The sequence below is a fragment of the Perissodus microlepis genome, chromosome 7 (assembly GCF_051167445.1).
Source record: "Perissodus microlepis isolate ML-2025 ecotype Zambia chromosome 7, ASM5116744v1, whole genome shotgun sequence".
Lineage (NCBI taxonomy): Eukaryota > Metazoa > Chordata > Actinopteri > Cichliformes > Cichlidae > Perissodus > Perissodus microlepis.
In genome coordinates this window covers 56,681,359-56,701,665 of record NC_140467.1, presented here as the reverse complement: position 1 = coordinate 56,701,665, position 20,307 = coordinate 56,681,359, and the positions used below count along the sequence as shown (strand labels likewise).

At 38.4% G+C, this 20,307-nt stretch overlaps 1 protein-coding gene across 2 annotated transcripts in view; it reads left to right on the top strand.

Annotated features, from left to right (window-relative positions):
- Positions 1 to 20,307, top strand: part of megf10 (multiple EGF-like-domains 10) — a 58,075-nt gene that overhangs the window by 19,304 nt on the left and 18,464 nt on the right. For both annotated transcript variants that reach the window (XM_084936184.1, XM_084936183.1), the window contains 11 exons: positions 6,057 to 6,303; positions 8,368 to 8,488; positions 8,715 to 8,851; positions 11,671 to 11,883; positions 12,768 to 12,942; positions 15,962 to 16,082; positions 16,840 to 17,003; positions 17,401 to 17,503; positions 18,355 to 18,501; positions 19,830 to 19,964; positions 20,117 to 20,245. In XM_084936184.1, the coding sequence (XP_084792310.1) occupies positions 6,057 to 6,303; positions 8,368 to 8,488; positions 8,715 to 8,851; positions 11,671 to 11,883; positions 12,768 to 12,942; positions 15,962 to 16,082; positions 16,840 to 17,003; positions 17,401 to 17,503; positions 18,355 to 18,501; positions 19,830 to 19,964; positions 20,117 to 20,245 (1,692 nt within the window). The remainder of the gene's footprint in view (positions 1 to 6,056; positions 6,304 to 8,367; positions 8,489 to 8,714; positions 8,852 to 11,670; positions 11,884 to 12,767; positions 12,943 to 15,961; positions 16,083 to 16,839; positions 17,004 to 17,400; positions 17,504 to 18,354; positions 18,502 to 19,829; positions 19,965 to 20,116; positions 20,246 to 20,307) is intronic.

Below are 20,307 nucleotides of genomic sequence, written 5' to 3'. Positions count from 1 at the left end.
AAAATGGAGAGAAAAAGATGTGTTTTCAAACGAAAACGTATTAGTGTGGACATGTCCAAAGCGCTTAAATACACAGAGGGATAACGAAGGAATGAGACCCAGGAGGAGAGCAGAGCTGGGAGTAATCACACACAATAAGAATGGAGGAAGCAAAACTGAAAACACTAACATAGTACACGAGACTGTCCTAGTAAAACAGGAAACATGAGACAGGCACTTGAAACAATGCGAAACACAGACATGAAAAAATAACTTGACTAGACGCAACACAAGGACCACAGGGGAAGCACAGAGACAGACACCAAGAGACTAGAAACTATAAATAACAATGAAATCCAAGACATTTGTTTTTGAACATGGTTCACTGTTGATACTGTATCTTAATTGTCATTCAGCGCTTTGTGACTGTTATGTCTGTGAAAGGTGCTAGATAAATCAACTTTACTTACTTGTGGCTCAACGAAAACAACAAAAAGCGATCATCTTTGTATCTCACCGACACCGAGGTCTAATGTATGATTTAAAACACATCAAGCATTCCTATATTCTACTGTTGAAATAATGATCATGATCTTTCAAAAGTAAGTAAAAGTAATCAAGAACTATAACACCTAAATACTTCTACAGTTACATGCTAAATTGATCAACAGGAATGGAAATGTCATAACTGAAAAGACTTAATTAGAAAGCAATGGTTTTGTCATAATTTTTGAAAATCGTGTGTCTGTGCTGCTGCCAAACTCTGAAATGTTTGGCCTGTCTACTTTGTCTCTTGTTGATTTTATCTTCTAACTGTGGAAATTCAGTTTTTCGACAGTGCATAAATTGGGGAAGTATTTGACTCTTCTCTCTTTTGTGTCTTCATCAGTTGACACACCAAAAAAGTCCCAAACGTCATAACAGCAAATGTTAGTGCATCTGGTAAACAAGCTTGAGCTCATCACTATTTTGAGACTGTTGTTTGTGTTTGTTGCCTTTAACAGTCATTTCCCTAAATTATTTTGTTGATGCAAACTTACCAAGAGGTGATTTTTGTTCTTGTGAATCTGTAAATGTGCGTTCAGACTGAAATACTGAATACTGAAATGGAAGAGGGCCTCACACAGTGTGTCCCATCGTCTTCAGTTTCACCCTGTGATAAAAGAGCTTGTTGTGTCTGTCCCTTAGGGCAGGCCTGTCTGCTTACTGCTCACACACACACACATTTTTCTTTGTGGATAGAAAGTGTGAACAAATTACTTCAGTTGTTAATTATTATTTCTTTTTCTATTTTTTGCTTATTCATTTTTTAAATCTTAAAATGTATCTTGCACAGAAAGGCAAACTCAGGTGTTATATTTGTTATATTTTATTTGAAAATAAAAGCTGTAGGAATGACTTGATAAAAAATGTTGCAAACCCAGGAGACAAGTGAGGGAAAAATATGTGGTTAAAGTTACTGTATTGAAGGAACAGTCAAGTTCAAACACAGTATCTTGCTTTGTTTTTATCACTTGCACATGAATTAGGTGGTTTTTGTGCAAAGCCATTTCTTTCTTCCACAATTAACCCTGCAGTAGTTGCCCTGCAGTAGTCCTTCACGGTCCATATCCATATTAAGATCTCTTTCTGAAAACCATTGAGCTCTTTGGGACTAACCCTTAAATCTATGTTTGACCTTCTTTTACAGCTACACAGTTAAAAATTTAAGGCTAGAATTTCTTTGTGAAGGCCTTTTTGAGGCTCAAAATGTGGTTTTAGTGTCAGGGGTTAGGTTTAGGGTAAGGGTCAGGGTTAGGCATTCATTTTTAATGGTTAGGTCAATAATGTCCTCTGATACTCAGATGAGAGTTAGCAAGGATATTTATGAACTCAAGTTTTTTCCAGTTAATTCTCAACCCTATCTTGGATGAAATAGATTCAAATTACACCACCAGTCACCTCAAGGCGCTCAAGATTGAGGGAAATATTTTCCATCAGTAATGACAGCTATTGTTAGAAAATGATTTTATGTTTTTAATATCTGATGGACAATCTGTATTGCATTTGGGAGACATCAATAATCGTATCAATAATCAATAAACACTGACATGTTTGACTTGAAATGGGTGCTGAAGTGGGGACTAGGTTTTTCTGTAAAATGTAGCAAAAATAGCTCAGTATATGGAACTAGTCACTCAGTTCATATTCATGTGGCTTTCTGTAATATGTATTAAATGGCCTAAAGATCGAAGAAAGACTAATCTGTTGACTGTCTCATACAGGTCAGTGAACCACAACAATATGTCTGAGGCTCAATTTGACATACCAAGAATAGGAAATGGCAAAGACAATATGTGCTGTGTGTGCATGTGCGTGTGTGCGATTATGGGTGGGGAGGAGTGGGTTATGGTTAGGAGTAATAGCAGGAGGAGAAAATTTTGTGGGAGGAAATGACCTGAGGCAGTGGAGCTTGTGATTTAGTACACATGATAATAACACAAGATCCTCAGGAGGGGCTCAAATTCAGCTGTGAAAATCAAAGTAACATCAACATTATGGACTATATTTCACTGTCTATGTAAAAAATATTCTCTTTTGTGTTTATATCGGTAGATCACTTTGAACTCTTAGTTGTCAACAAAGACTCTCAGTAGTCTGCCAATGACAGAAATTATTAAATACAAATATTTTGTATAATACCCACACATAATATGATCTGAGCCCTAAAAGCCAACAAAATGCTTTATAACTAATTACAGTATTGCTGTTATTTAAATTATTCAAATATTTAATTAATATTTAAATCATTAAAAAACGTTGCTGTTACTGTTTGAGAAATGGCCTCACTTTGGCTCAAGAAAACTTTGGTATACAGTATAGTTCATGGTTGGCTTTATGACTGCAAAGTGCCCAGGTGTTGTGGCCCTAAAACAAGCCCAAATCATCCCCTTTTAGACGTTTTATCTGATTTAGTGCTCAGCTCAGATAAAATAATTAACTGTAGGTGATTTTTAACATTCATGTAGATACTAAAACTGACAGCCTGTAAAGAACCCACCACTTTAATCACACTCTAGATCTTTTTTAACATGTGGCATAGAAACCGAACATTGAACAGTGTTTCCTAAAAACCCTCTCTTGTCTGATCATTTCCTTAAATTGTGAGCATGTCTAATAACTGGTTTGATTTACCTGTCTACAGACATGTTTAACAAAATAACGTGACAATTAAAAACTTTGGATGATGACACACACACCTCCTGAGAGAGGAAAACTGGAGGAATGCTACAGCTGTTTCTTCTCACTGGGAATCCTTCGTATTAGTGTGACAGTGCTTTCTGTTCCCATGAGTGCACCATTTTTGGCAGGCTGGGTAATCACTAAATAGATGGAAAAACATCCAGGCTCCCCAGTGTGGAGAGTAAGATCTGAACCCACTCTGAACAACTGGCAGTCACTGGCTCCCAGTCTTTTCTCTACTCACCCAACTCTTTTATACTCTTTCTTGGTTTGTGATTAGAAGAAGCTTTTAAAATTTATCTGATGCAGATTCAATTGAATAAAACAGTCGAATTTACTGTGGCAGAAAGTGAGAGCTCAGGATAACAATGTGAGGTCTGACAAATTTTTCTCATGTTGAACATTTTAGAAATAAAAAAAATCCTTAGGATCCTATTTGAGACTGTGATGCAACCAGCGTTGTGACAAAACCGTGCCACAGTATTTTTTCTCTGTGTGTGTGTGTGTGGCTGTTTTGAATAGGCTGATGAAAGAGAACAATCTGTTCTCCGGGAAGTAGATGAAGAGCCCTAAGCTCCTGGACTTGAGCTTTTATTCAATCTAGGTCAGGTTTCAAAAAGGTATCGTGATAGTGGACTTGAATGGCAGAGATTTTTATATGTACATGTTAGTATCTCTATTCTCCTCCTCCCCCTTCAGCCCCGCTGCTGTTTGTCACACAAGGCCAAACCGCCAGAGGTAAGAGAGTATGTACATTTTATCAGGCCAGAGTGAAGCGCACTAATGCAGAAGGAAGAAAAGGAGCCTTTTAATCACTTGAACAACTTCAGAATAGTGGAGTAGCTGGAAATGGCAGCATTACTCTGCATGCTAGGCATATAAATGCCAAGCTGTTTGTGGTAGTCGAAAGAAGGAGCTCGACCTTAAATAACATTTATTGCTAATAAAAAAAAAAAATAATTATTTATTTTGACTTAAAATGTAACTGAGAGCTATACCTTCTCACCATCAATTCAAGTTGTATTTGCAGTATTACTACCTTTTTATTGACATTTTACACAGCATCCTATATTTTTTAAAATGTCAATGTTCAGATTTGTGTTCAACTATTAAAAATTTTAAAAAGAAAGTTTTGACTCTCAGTCAAACTCTCTGTTATTTTTTCTGAAAATCAAGCAAGATGACACCAAAGACTTTCAATTTTATACTATTGGTGCATCTACTAGGAGGCTACGATAGCACTGGAAACCACAAGTATTTTTGAGTCACTGAGTTTTTTGCGGTGCTTCATTGCACTACATATTAATACATGCAGAAATAAAGTTGCTTGTAAAAGGATACAACTGCAATCAGTGTGTTTTACTGTGGATTTGTTCACAGCCAGCAGCTTTTCATTAGTTAGCAGATACACCAGGCTTTAAGAATAAAAGTTGAAGCCCAAAAAACTACAGCCAAAATGTATTAGCCAGTTGCTTATGTTTAAGACAAAACAAGATTGCACTGAGGACATGGTGTGGAAGGTCATGCACTGGACAGTTCTTGTAGGCAATTATCAGTCTTTAAACATAAATTAATGAGAGCTTGACGGGATGGTGCTTCATCCGTAGTGGATATGTTGTCTTTTTGTTCATTTTTAGTTGAGACTTTCCCTCTGCAACATTATATGCTGCCAATCCTCAGCTCCTCCTTTTAGCAGTAGGCTGAGGACTGTGCAACATTTTAACAGTCCTTAACTTTGCAGATGTAATTTACATGTATACATCCTGGTGCCAGTACTCTTAAGCCACTTGATTCTATACATCACAGTTCTTAGACTTCTAATAACTGTGATGTATAGGACAGATAGAACAAGATTTACTAAATCAGTCATAGGAATTGACAGTGATAGGAATTAGAGCAGGCACTGCAATAAGGCACGAGGGATGTTGGAGGCCAGGAGAAAGAGGTAGGGAACAAATAACTTGAGAACAGAAGAAGAAATGTGAATAAACAGAAAGACTTTGACACCAACACCAGCTATATGTCAATTTAGCAGGACAACCACAGGAAAATGGATGATAATAGACAAATCATGGATATATTACAATGAATAAGATGAATAAGTTACCGCTAATAAATACTCCATGTGTTGACAAATGCAGAAAAGCCTTGCGTAGCTGAAACGGCACCTATTTCTTTCTTTCTTTCTTTAAATTTAGATGTGTGTGTATCGTATACAACAAAAAATTAATATCTTCCTGACAGCAGAATATACAGAAAACTCCAGTGTTCCACCCACAAACCATGTGGCCTGATAGAAACCCCCAAAACCTGTAGATGGTGCTATATTCATGAAGAACCAAAGGCAGAAGACTATACTATGACGTGCCAGAAAAGGATATTGTGTTCCAGTATAGAGGAGCAAAGATTACACTTACAACTCAGATGGGGGTTATAAGGAAGGATGCAGAAATAAAGCTGTGCTGCATTTATTTATTTAGGAAAGCAATTAGGAAAGGAAGTAGTTATTATTATTATTATTATTATTATTATTATTATTGTTATTATTATTATCTTGGAAGTATTTGGTGGCACATCACATATTGTAAACATTTATGTCACTTATTTTCTCTGCTATTTTACTCCTAGACAGCTTTTAAAGTAATAAAAAATAAGAATTGCAAGCCGAATAAGGTGTTAACTGCCTATAATAGATTTTACTTGCAGACTCTTGCATCTCTAACTTAATGATCTATTATAGCTTCGTATGCAATTAGAAATGACAACCTATGTCCAGTTCTGTGACACATGTCAAGTAAGATAAACATGAAAGATAAAAAAGATGTATTTAGATTTTTTTCTTTCTTTCTTTTCAGCTTGTGACAATGATCACTGGGGTTCCCACTGCAGTAACAGATGCCAGTGCCAGAATGGAGCTCTGTGTAACCCTATCACTGGAGCTTGTATATGCACTCCTGGATACAGAGGTTGGCGCTGTGAGGTGTTGTGTGCAGTAGGCACCTATGGGAATGGATGCCAGCAGAAATGCCAATGCCAGAATGGTGCTGCCTGTCATCATGCGACCGGAGAATGCAAGTGCCCACCGGGATACACTGGTGCTTTGTAAGTCAGGAGAGATCATTTGTTAAATTGGTTTCCTGCTTCTAATACCCACAGTGACATAAAAGAAAAGGTAGGCACCTATAAGAATGGATACCAGCAGAAATCGTAGATTGGTGCTGCCTGTTGTTATGCAACTGGAGAATACCAGTGCCCACCTCCGTCTAAAGCCAACAGTGACAACATTAAAAGCCTAGTATCTATGGTCATGGCAATTTCATTTATACAGCACATATCATTATTCTTAAACATTGTGTGCACACACTGGACGGTTCTCTGGACGGTTAAAAGATTTGCACCAGATGAGAAGTCTGACATGGTTACAGTGCAAGTCAGAGACCAAAGCACTGAGAGCTTTACAAATTAATAGAAAGATTTTAAAGATAATTCTGAAGTGACTTCAGTAATGATGCTAAAAAACTAGTTCATGCATTTACTATTTCTAGGCTGGAGTATTGTAATTTATTATTATCAGGTTGTCCTAAAAACTTCTGCACTGACAGTACTGACAGGGACTAGAAAGAGAGAGCATATTTCTCCCATAGTGGCTTCTATTCATTGGGTCCCATTTAATCCAAAATCAGATTTAAAATCCTTTTCATCACATACAAGGTCTTGAATAATCAGGCCCCATTTTATGTTAAAGACCTCATAGTACCGTATCACCCCAATAGCGCACTTTGCTCTGAGACTACTAGTTTACTTGTGGTTCCTAGGATATTTAAAATTAGAACGTGAGGCAGAGCCTTCAGGTTTTAGGACTTTCTTCTGTGGAACCACATCCTAGTTTGGATTCACTAAAGACACACTCTGCATTGAATCATTAGTAAATATTAATCTCTGGCTCTCTTCCACAGTATGTCTTTTGTCTTGTCTTTCTCCCCTCACCCCAACCAGTCATGGTCACCCCTCTCTGAGCCTGATTCTGCTGGAGGTTTCTTCCTGTAAAAAGGCAGTTTTAACTTCCCACTGTTACCAAATAGGGCATCATAGGGGTTCATATGATTGTTGAGTTTCTATCTGATCTACCTTACATTGTAAAGCACCTTGAGGTGACTGTTGTTGTGATTTGGTGCTGTATAAATAAAACTGAATTGAACTGAAATTTAATTGAATGTAGAAATTATGAAAAAGATTAGAAAAAAATGTGTGGCAGTGTTGAATAAATAACTACAAGAAATATTCTTCCTTTTACTAGAAACTTTGTTGTAGTAATAGAACATTTATTAAGTTCAGACACTAGTGTTTTGGAGGAACTGATTAGTTTATTAATGGATGACAATAAAAAGGAGTTATACTGATCATTTTTTAATTTTATGTCATTGTTGAAGCACAGAATTTTCCATTATATAGATAGATATATAGTATCTACAGTCAGGGGAATAATTATTTGATTGCCCACTGAATTTGTTAGACTGCTCACTTATGAATAAATTAACAGTCTCTCATTTTTATTTGATCACCAAGCAAAACCTGACTTACTAACTGATAGAGAAACCCTAGTTGGGATGCTTCCCAAGACATTACTTCTAGTTTCCCTAAAGGTTTGCACAAAGGACAGATTTTGTCCCACTTCTCTTTACAGAAACTAGGACACACTGTGACTTAAGTGTGGTTCTACTTTTACCACTCCTTTGTTGCCTTGGTGGGATTTTTTCCATTATTGTCACGCTGGAAGACCCATCCACATGTTCTGGGAAAGGGAAAGAGGTTCTCGTCCAAGATTTTACAGTACAGAGCCCAGGTCTATTGAAGTTGTCCTGCATCATTAGCAAAGACTAATACTACTCAAAGTACAGTCTTTCCATCTCTGTGCTTGACTATAGGGATAGTGTTCTTTTAGGTAATATTCAGCATTTTTCTTCCATCAAACACGGCAGGTTGAGTTGATGCCAGAAAGAGCAACTTTAAAACAAAGTTTTAGTGAAACAAGGGTCAGCACAATTTTACTTTATACTTTATAATTTTATATCTATAAAATTACTAGTTGTCTATAATCTCAAAGAAAATTCAGAAGTGCAAAGATGTACCAAGTGTTGTTTTCTTCTTTTTTTTTTTTTTTTGAAGGTGTGAAGAACTCTGTCCACCAGGTAAACATGGGCAGCAATGTGAGGAGAGATGTCCATGTCAGAATGGAGGAGTGTGTCACCATGTAACCGGAGAGTGCTCCTGTCCAGCAGGATGGATGGTACAAACACTAACTGTTCCTTAACTCTTTAAGAAAATTCAGCTCACTAGACATGCTAGTATTTTATGGTAATATGCAAGCATGAGCTAAACCAGAGAGAAACTTTTGATACAGGAGCTCTGTGGATATTTTCTAGGAAGAGAATTTATTTTTGAAGTTATAATTATTGAAGTTATTATTGCAGATTCTGTATACGATAAATACATGTTTGTGCTGTTATCTGCAGGGAACAGTTTGTGGTCAGCCATGTCCAGAAGGGAGATTTGGAAAAAACTGTTCCCAGGAATGTCAGTGTCACAACAATGGTGTTTGTGTGTCATCTACTGGACAGTGCATCTGTAGCCCTGGATACACAGGAGAACGGTAAGAGAGACCTTTACAACAAAGCCCCACAGTACAGTACAGAGTTTTTTATACCCAAAAATCAGGATATCCTCAATACCAAACATCTCCATAACTAATAATTAAAGCTCAGAGTGCATAGAAGGGACCTGCAGAACCTTAAGTATTTGAAGACTGTGTGGAGGAATGGGCCAAAATCATACCTGAGAAAAGTTTCTCCATACATGAGGCATCTTGTCATCACCAACAAAAGCCTTTTTTTAAGTATTAAATAAATTTCAGTAAGCATGTTCAATGCTTTTCCTTGTGCCATTTCTCATTATTAAACAATTTAATTTATGCACATTTATTGTTTGATTTCTTTGGATGTGTGGATTGGATGGGTTGCTGTTACAGACATCTGGTGAGAATTTCATGTCACCTTTAGAAATATATTTACTTGTGTTCAATACTTATTTTACCCGTTGTACAAACTTGACACAGACAAATGATAAACAGAGACATGACTGACTGGGGAGAGAAGACTAATTTGACACAACTGAACAGGGAGAGCAGACAAATACAGACAGAGAACACAGAACTAGACAGACATGGGAAACAGAGAGGGATCAAAAATGGGAATGACCAAACACAGAGGAACAATGATCAACTACTATCAGAAAACTAAAAAAGCTAAACATAAGTTCTTTATCAAAATCAAAACAGATCATGAGCTCACAAAAAACTCAAAACCCTCGGTCCAAAACCCAAGGACCCTGACACCACGAGGCAAAGCAGGATTGAAATGCAGGACTTAGTGTAAAAATTTCATTGAATTTATTTAGATAGTAAAGAATAGGAATACTCGAGGACCTCCTTAATCCCACTGGCACGTCATCGGTGGAGGAAGCGGAGTATCCGGTCTTTAAGTGATGACGTGATGAATCCTGCTTCCGGGCCCAAAGTAGTCTGCATTTAATAAGGCTGTTGTGTTTTTAACATGTTTTAATGTTACTCCCACTAGGTTTATATCTGGGACTCTCCACCATTTGACCTTAGAACTGAAGAAGCTTCTCAGATGAGAGGTGAAACGTCTTCAAGTAACTTAAAGAAGTCCAGACGCTTTTCTTTGCAAGCTCCTTTGACTACGATGACCTGGATGACTGAGAACCTTTACAGACATGTTTTAATGCTTTGTATCTTGTTCTATTTAATCTCAACAAGCCCCTAAAAACTGTCAGTGATCACTGTCGGCTTCTCTCGGTTTTCATTACCACTAATCATTTTAAAGCTCAGTTTTTAAAACCTTACGATGTAACTACAGCCCAGCCCATGCAGCAGTATATTAATGACTAACCTCGTATTGTGGATGGATTATCTCAGTTGTTCTCCTGACTGAGGTTTGGTCAGTTTACAGCATCCTGCCATGCGATGGCATTTGCCCCTAACCATTGGAAGCCCTCACATTAACTTTTATCGAGTGGGGAAAATTCCTGCGTTCGTTAGCATTTGTCCTCCAGATTTACTGTTTAAGTAATGCTTACATAGCTTTGTCGCGCTAGCAATCACGTAGCACATCATTATATACCAGCTAGCCCAACTTCAGTAACCTTACAAATGTCGCTGCTGTTTAGTTTTCTGTCTTCATTTATGTTGGAAGTGATAGCAGAGCTGTACGTTTGAATTTGTTTCATAAATCCCTCAGTCAGAACATGGTTAATTATATTTAGATGGAAGCTAGCAAGCTAACTCCCTGCTAACTTCTAAAGCCGTTAAATGTCATAAATTCTGTTTTCATGGATGCCTGGATGTTAAACTTAATTGTTACACCTGGTAGAGCAGCCACATTGATCATTTTATTAGAGAGGAAAGAATTTAGACAGTTTTTCTCTCTCTCAGTAATGCTGCAGTGATCATTTGACTTAGGGACCTGCAGCGGAGTTTGTGCCCAGAAATATCTAATGATGTCAGACTTAAAGACCGGATAGGGACAAGGGGTACAACTTGTCTATCTCTGGGGGTGAGGTCCCTGAGGTAGTTAAATAACTCCTTGGTGTCAGGGCCCCTGGGGTGGATGAGGTTCACCCTGAGTTCCCGAAAGCTCTTGATGTTGTAGGGCTGTCTTGGTTGGCACGCCCCTACAATGTTGTGTGGAGGGGTCAGGGGCGGTACCTCTGGATTGGCAGATTGGGGTGGTTGTTTCCATCTTTAAGAAGGGGGACCAGAGGGTGTGTTCCAATTATAGGGAGAAAACTCTATGCCAGGGTGCTGGAAAGGAGAGTCCCTCTGTTATTTGAACCTCGGACACCGGAAGCACATTGTATTTTTTGACCTAGTTGCTCGTTATCTAGTGGTGGTTTAAAAAAACTGATTTTAGTTTGAATAATGAAATATCGATTCATTACATCCTGAATCGATTTTTTTAATATAAATGTATTCTGCCAGAAACAATTTCAACAACTGCCAAACAGCTAAAACAGCAAATGAGAGCAGGTAAATGGATTCTGCAAAAAGATGTAAACAAAAAGCACCTGAGGGGCATGGACATGCGCGTGCTGAAAGCCGAGATCTCACAGAATCTGAAGCTGCAGGTTTCATCACTCTTTGTTTTTATACATAGATATAAAATATGTATATGTACTGATAAATGATCTGAATTATAATATTTCTGACTGTCGAGAGACAGACAACCACACATTCCAGATTTGCAGCCAGTAAAAAGCAAATTAACCTTGGGCCTCTTTCCATAGTCACGGAGCTAAATACGCAACAATTCATATTTCATTTGAGAGAATGGTCATTGATCACCACCTCTTTTTCCTAATCACTGTCTCTGGATATTTCTGTGTCTCTATAAACAGGTGCCAGGATGAGTGTCCCCTTGGTACTTATGGTGCTGCCTGTGCAAAGACATGTAATTGTGAAAACAACAGCAAGTGCTACCACAGCAATGGAATGTGTCTTTGTGAGCCAGGATACACAGGAAAGACATGTGATGTCCGACTGTGTCCTGAAGGAATCTATGGCCTGCGTTGTGATAGGAAATGTCCGTGCTATGTCCAAAGCACTCGTGGGTATGTAGTAAATCATGTTGTCATCTTTGACAAACGTTGATCTGCAGATCAGGGTCAGTTTGAAGCCATTTGATTAATGCGGCCTCACGGTTCCCTGAATTCCAAAATATAACTCTGTGTTTCCTTTGTATCTTTTGGGTTTTAGCAGTTTGACATGTTGCGTGTATAGATTTGTGTATATGACCGCTGTGTCTGTAGACAACTGAGTGTAGTGATCAGTTAGCCTAGCACAGCTGGTGGGCTGCATGTGTCATTGCAGATAACAGCTGTTCTGCTTCTTTCTCAATGGGACTGCTGTGTCAGCTACACCATCTGTCAGTCAAACTCTGTTACTATCAAATATAGCCACATTTCACCTGTATTACTACAGTTAACCCACACACTGAAAAATGAAAAAAAGTCTTCCTCAGGTATATTGTAATTCATTTTTAGATTTAGATTTTTGATAGTTTGATTAGGTTTTTTGTTTTGTTTTTGTTTTTGTTTTTTCAGATTTAGACCAAGACAGCTAGAAGAAACACTTATGGCCTGATTTGCCTGTTGCCACTGCTGTTAGGCTTTCAGTATGTTTCCAGTGAGCACTGTTTGGATGTAGAGAAATTGTACAAGCTAAAAGAAAAGCTAAAGCTCAGTCCCACAGGGAAGCATGACAGTGCACTTCATATTTGTAGCTAACTGCAGAAATACTACTAGTGTGTTAGCTAACTTTTGGGATTAAATACTAGAGATAGTCACTGATCTTAAAAAAAACAGGTCATAGAAAAATTTGTTTCAAGCACACTAAATACTTTAAGTAGGAAATAGTACTGACTAGTAGGAATCTTGACTGTAGGAAACACCTCAACAAAGTTTATAACTATTATCTTTTTCTCTCTTGTCACCAGCTGCCACCCGATATCAGGGGAGTGCACATGTCTGCCTGGTTGGTCAGGTCTCTACTGCAATGAGACGTGCACTCCAGGATTTTATGGCGAGTCCTGTCAGCAGGTGTGCCAGTGCCAGAATGGTGCTGATTGCCACAGTGTGACTGGAGAGTGTATCTGTGCACCAGGCTTCACGGTAAACCCATATATTAGTATGTGTAAATGCCAGTGAGTGTTTTATGTCACAAATCATAAATATGTGATACATGATATCAGACCTAAGTATACTGCACATGGTACATGCAATATTGTAAGACATTGCTGTAATCACATTGCATGTTTTTTGAAAAGCAGCAATGTGATGCATTACTGTCTAAATTCAGTAATCACTGCAGTTAGTAAGCAGCATAAACAGAGCTGCAAAATGCAAAACCGTCTGTTTCCAAATAATAACACATTAATAACCTATAAAGCTAGGCTGTGCTAGGATGCCACCTGTCATGAAATTATTCACTTCTAAGTATTCCACATAACTATTAGAACAAAGTGTAAGTGATTAGGAACAACAGCAAAAAAGTGGTGGGCCACATAAAATACTGAGGCATATGGATCACCACTTTTAATAATAATAATAATGATGGATTGCATTTATATAGCACTTTTCGGGCCCCTCAAAGCACTTTACGATTCCACTATTCATTCACTCTCACATTCACACACTGGTGGAGGCAAGCTACAGTTATAGCCACAGCTGCCCTGGAGCCAGAAGCGAGGCTGCCATATCGCGCCATCGGCCCCTCTGGCCATCACCAGTAGGCGGCAGGTGAAGTGTCTTGCCCAAGGACACAACGACCGAGACTGTCCGAGCCTTGGCTCGAACCGGCAACCTTCCGGTTATAAGACAAACTGCCAACTCTTTGAGCCACGATCGCCCTGCAGAGTCAGTAGCTACTGACTCCAAATTTCCTCTGGCCTTTAGATTAGCTCAAGAACAGCAGATAGAGAGCTTCATGGAATTCCTTTTTCATGGCCCAGCAGCTGCATCCAAGCACAATGCAAAATGCTGGATGCACACTGCCACCGGACTCCAGAGCAGTGGAGACATGTTGTCTGGTGTGATGAATCGTGTCTCTTCATCTGGCAATCCGGTGGACAAGTCTAGGTTTGATAGTTGCCAGGAAAAAATGTATTTGGTCTAACTGCATTGTACCAAGTCTAAAGTTTGGCAGAGGGGAATTATGGCTACCTTCACACTGCAGGTCTTAATGCTCAATTCCGATTTTTTGATCAAATCCGATTTTTTTGTCTGCTTGTTCACACTACAAATAAAATGTGACAGCAAACACGCTCTAGTGTGAACCCTCAAAGCGGCAAAAGAAGACGTCACACACAATGCGCTCTGTTTAGACCCATACCAAACAGTATTGTTTGACTGATGGCCCTTAATATAAAGACTTGTTTCGGACTTTACGTTTCCCAATTTTGCTTTAAGTTATAAAGTTATTTTGTTATTTGCAAGTGGCTGTTTTAGAGAGGAGCGGTGCTTCAAAGGATATTTGCAGATTTCTGTCAGAATCTGCAGATTATACAGTACAAATGAAATGTTCACGTTTCTCCAATACACTGGATGGCCAGGAAGCGTTCATGATGTCTTCTCCACCGCTGATAATTGGCGTCTGTCTTGTGTCAGTGATGTAAAAGACGGATTTAATGCGACATGACCATTCAAACAGCAGTCGCTTTCTAAAACATCAGATATGCATCGGAAAGTGACCCAGGTCGGATTTGAAAATATCGGATTTGTGCTGTTCACACTGTCATACCATGATCGGATATGGGTCGCATAGGGTCAAAAAAGTCGGATTTGATGCGCTTTCGCCTACAGTGTGAACGTAGCCTAAGTTGTGGGGTTGTTTTGCAGTAGTTGGGCATTCCCATAAACACCTTCCCAGAGGCGTTGAAGCTGTTATAGGTGTAAATATCAGCTGTTATAGCTACTGTAAACCCTATGCATTAAGAATGGGATGTGAAGGCAGAGGCATAATTCTGGCAATTTAAATGGGAGTTATTTGGCAATGAAGGAAATGTTGCAGAGTAATGCAAGCAGTATTTTCTGCTGGGAATTGTTAATGCATGTTGTTCATGGGAAATCTATTTGCCTTTCTTAAGTAAGATACATAATACAAGCACAAGCTATACTTCCAAACACTGTGTGGGCCCATTAACCCGCCTGACTGCCTTATTCACAACCATCATTCCAGTATAGATTAATGTTTCAAAAATTACCAACAAACAAATGGATAATGTGAGGCTCTGCCCGTACTGTCATTGCATATGTGGCTTTGTAGAAAGATCTAGTAGCAACAGGTTGAAACGTCGACAAAATGTGCAATTCTGTTTTCAGAAAAAAGCTTTTAATTATTTTCCTTTTTCACACACGTACACATGATAGTTTTGCTCACTGTCTGGACACAACTATTTTGGGACTGTTGAAAATTTTAGAAAATCTAAATATTTGCTTCCTTTCCTAGAGTTAGGTTTCCTACTTACTTGTCTCCTACTCTGTAAGTGAAAGCAAAATGGGTTAGCTTAGCAACGAGTGTAGTCAAAGCTCAGAATTATTCCTCACAACATCAATTCCTTTGAATAATGTAGCTTGTGAGGCTACATTATGTGCTTAAAGAATTGTGTCAAGGCAACCAGTTCTCCAGCCACAGTAGTCGTATCCAAATAGATTCAGTGAGCAATTGTTTGCATTTTGGGTTCTATATAGATGTGGCAATATGATCCTCATCTATACAGAATCCAAAATCTTAAATCTCCTGCTATTCTAAGAAGCTGACAGGAAATAGTTTGTTTCATTTTTGCATGTATTACACTGCCATGAAAAATAACATCTGAGAAGTGTTTGGTTGCCTCTCTTTAAGTGGCTATGCAGCTATACTCAAACATTTTAAACAGCCATAATGAAGCTATCCAAAATTACAAATGTTCAGCTATAAGGCATGCAGAAAAGAAACAAGAGTAAAAGAAGAGTGGATCAGAAGTCTATAATGTGCTGTGTGACTATGTCAAATACAGTTTGATGAACTGTCCCTTCAGGTCTGTTAATGATCAAACTTTACACAAAAGACAAAATCAAGCAAAGTTACCAAAAAATGAAACTGTGTTGTTTTTATCGTCACTTTTAGCATTTTGTCTGTTAACCTTCTCAGGGTCCCATATGTTCAGTGCCATGCCCAGCAGGAACATTTGGTGTGAACTGCTCCTCCAGCTGCAACTGTAAGAACAAAGCTAAGTGTTCCCCCATAGATGGATCCTGTTCCTGTAAGCCAGGTTAGTTACTATTAATATAACCCCTGCATTTGCTACAAGTTACAGCCATTTCTCTATATAGTTCCCCTGGATTGATTATTAATATCCTTCTGATAAACACTTGATGAGTCAAACCTTTGACTCATCACATCTAAAATATCCCCAGGTCCATAGTGCACTGTTGCTGAGATAAAGCACTATTTGCTCTGAATGATAACTGAATATAGGAATCCAAGAATTTAAACTAAAGTCAAAGGATTGCAAAAGTTAAATAAGTATTGTCTAAATTCATGAGCACTGCCTGTAGAAGCCTAGAATGAAAATGCCTTCCTAGTCCAGCAACACCTTTATCTCCTCTGCACACACATTAGAGCCTGCAACACATTTTGTGATGCTCACCTTGCTTCTCTTCACTAACATTTGTTTTATGGATCTTTTTCAATAGTCTCTTTTGTCCCCACAATATAAAAAATAACCTTCATCGATGTCCATAGTTATGTTTTTATTTCTATGGTACAGTATCATTCTGTATAGGCTTTCGAGTTTTCTCTCTCCCTCTGTCTTTCAAAACTCGGTCAAATGAAGTAAATATTCTACACTATATTTGAGCACTAGTTCAACTAGTTCAGTTTATCAAATTGATACAAATCTCAGTTCGTGTGTTATATTAATACAGAAATATTTTGATCTTTGTGCTGCACTAAATAAAAATGCTTTCATAAGTTAATCAAAAGTAAGGTTTACATGTGTTCAAATATAAATTACCTTGTCTAATCAGGGTGGCATGGGTTAGACTGCTCCATCAACTGTCCCAGTGGCACCTGGGGTTTGGGATGTGGTTCCGCATGCATTTGTGGGAACGGAGGAGCATGCAACCCACTGGATGGTCACTGTACCTGTGCTCCGGGCTGGAGAGGAGAGAGATGTGAACTCCACTGTCAGGTGAGTTATAGGATTATATGGAAGCTCCCAAAGTTTTTTGAAAAAGAAAATCATTGTTCTATGTTTCATCACTACTTTCAAAAAAGTGGTATCTTATGAAATTTGTAAATAGAATTCACACAACAAAAATACAAATCATTTGAATTTTATATTTGAATAAATATAGTACAAAGACAAAATCTGATATTGAGAAGTTTGAACTCAGCTTTTAATAACACTAAACATCTGAACAACAACAACACACAACATTTGAAACGCAGCCAAACCACACCTCAGTTGGTTTTCAGACCATACACCATATTTTTGATTATCTTGATAACCAAATGCCACATGTCATATGAGTGAACATGTTTCTACATTTCTTCATGGATTGCCTTGTTTGTTTTTTTCCCTTTAGGATGGTACCTATGGTCTGGATTGTAAAGAACGCTGTGACTGCAATCATGCTGATGGATGTCACCACGCTACTGGTCACTGCCGCTGTTTGGCTGGATGGACGGGTAACACCTAATTACAATGTGCCATGTGTCATAAACTGGCTGTGAAGCAGGCAGCGTAGACCCATTGACCCAAATGCAGACTCACATGCAGAACTTTAACAAAAAAAACCAAAACACAGCTTTTATTATAGGATATAAAATAATACTGTCACGGCGAGTGAGATGAGCCGTGTGGAGATGATAAAGGAGGATCCAATCGCAGGCACTTGTAAAGGTGTGAAGGTGGTTTATTGAACACAAAGTACAAAATAGAAAAATGGGACTGCAGACTGTCTAAACTGAGAACAACTAAACTACAGGACACGAACCAGAACACGAACATGAAGGAGGATGGGCAGAGGTAAGTGACGATGGACAGCAGGGAGAACACACAGATGAAACACGGTGGATACACAGACGGACCAGCGGCTACTACAACAGAAGACACGACTTAAATTAAGTCTGCATGCTAAGATTGTATTTAAAATGCGGAGGTCTGCATTTAACATAGTTATTGGGCTTTAAAACTGACACTCTGTTGGGTCTTTGCCTTCTTTAGGAAGAACCAGTATTATGGCCTCTGTCCAGGATGGGGCCATTGTTTTTACTGTAAGGCGTAATTAAAAGCTTATGATGCCTTACTCTCCCTTTTTTTCTTCTTTTTGTCATCTTCACCAGGGGGGGTTGGCAGGGGGCTTTGCTGCTGATCCTCAATTAGACCTTCTCTAAAACATAGCCATGGACTCACTTCTCCTTTAGCATCAATAGATGTTTTGGTTTTTTTCGTTCACATTCAGGATTGCAGTCTTTGATAGTCAAATTAATGTAAGAATGTACTGCAATGATGGAAACACATCTGTGTGTGTGAACAGGTATCCACTGTGACAGCGTGTGTGCAGAGGGCCACTGGGGTCCAAACTGCTCCCTCCCCTGTAACTGTAAGAATGGAGCATCCTGCTCTCCAGATGAAGGAACCTGTGAGTGTGCTCCAGGATACAGAGGCCCAACCTGTCAGAGAAGTAAGTCCTACATCAACACCACACAATACTGTAAAATCATCACATAGGTTGTGGTGAGCTAAAATGATATATAGGTTTATTTAACCTCACTCTGATTTAATAGTTATTATAGTCATCAATAGTCATGATTAATATCAGCGTTGTTAAAAAAAAAAAGTCTGGAACAGAAATAAACCTTGTTTTCACATTTGGAAGAGAAAATGAACATCAAAAGCAAAATGTGATATGATTAACCTGCATCTGATGATTTAAACTAGGGGCTTTAAAATATTTTGACATGGTTCAATTAAAATATTTGTACTTATTATCTTAACTCATTTAATGTTAAAATATATAACAGGAAGGTCCATAAGTATTTGGACAATGACACAAATGATGACACACAAGTATTTTAAGTCAAACACGTAAGATGTAGTAGAACTACAGATTTTCTGTTTTAATGTAAGGAATTTAACTAAAGTATTACACTAACTGTTCAGGAATTGCAGCTTTTCATATACATAGTCAGATATTTTTACAGGCTCAAAAGTGATCTGAGCAAGCAGTTTCATGGCCAAGTGAGGCCTGTTGGCTTATTATTCCATGAGAAGTTGAAAGATGTGGAGCTGAGAGGTGTCAATGCAAATAAAGTCAACATAAGGTGGAAAACCAAATTTTATCAGAAACACCAAAAACTTTAGGGGCGATCAAATGATTTAACTTTAGTTAATAAAAGCTAAAGCGTGAATGTCTGCCAGGCTTCACAACACCTACTTGAGGAGGTAGGGTATCATTGTCAAAGTCTATAATCAAGAAATACCCTCACACAGTTAAATACAGAAGACAAACAACTAATATACAATCACTTACTTTACTTTACTGTATTGATTTATATAGCACTCTTCACTGGCTATAATCAAGAGTGGGAAGGCTTGGGCACTGTCCCAGAAAGTAGAGTCAACAAAGTCAGAGAACAGCAACTCTTGAGTAAGGTGTGTTTATTATGCTTGAATGATTAATGTCAAATGATTAAATGGCCTAATAGCATCACTCAGCAAATGGTCAGGTGCAAGGCCTGAACTAAAAATGGGTGGAAAAGAAGCCAATCTTCAAAAAAGACATTTAAAAGACCTTCAAAAAGCGTGGAGAAGATAACTTCTCTGGCTCCTTTTAACTAAAATATAAATACATTTAAGGTGGCTCAAGAGTTTTGCACAGTACTGTAAAATCCACTAGGACGGTGAACAGAGGAATAAAATTACCACAAAAAATATCCCCTCGCTGTCCACAAATATATGATCCAACAATTTTATAAATTGCATGTTGTGTTTGCTCTGTTTTGCTCGCAGTCTGCTCGCCAGGTTATTTTGGTCACCACTGCAGTCAGACCTGTCCACAATGTGTCCATAGTAATGGACCATGTCACCACATCACAGGACAGTGTGAATGTCTGCCAGGCTTCAAGGGAGCACTGTGTAATGAGGGTGAGTGACAGGCCACATACTGTTGCTTCCAAGAAACAAATGCTGGTCAACTAGTGTAGGTAAAGGGTTAGTGATCAAGCTTCCTGTTAATGTTAATCTTTGATGTAATATTCTGAGTAAAGTATGACACATGTTAACACATGTCTATACAGTGTGTCCCAGCGGTCGTTTTGGGAAGAAGTGTGCCCAGAGCTGCAGCTGCACAAACAATGGAACCTGTCATCCTATTGATGGCTCCTGTCAGTGTTATCCAGGATGGATTGGCAGTGACTGCTCTCAATGTGGGTTTACTCTGGAAATAATTATATATTGCAATTTATATATGCTTGATAATGTTACCGTC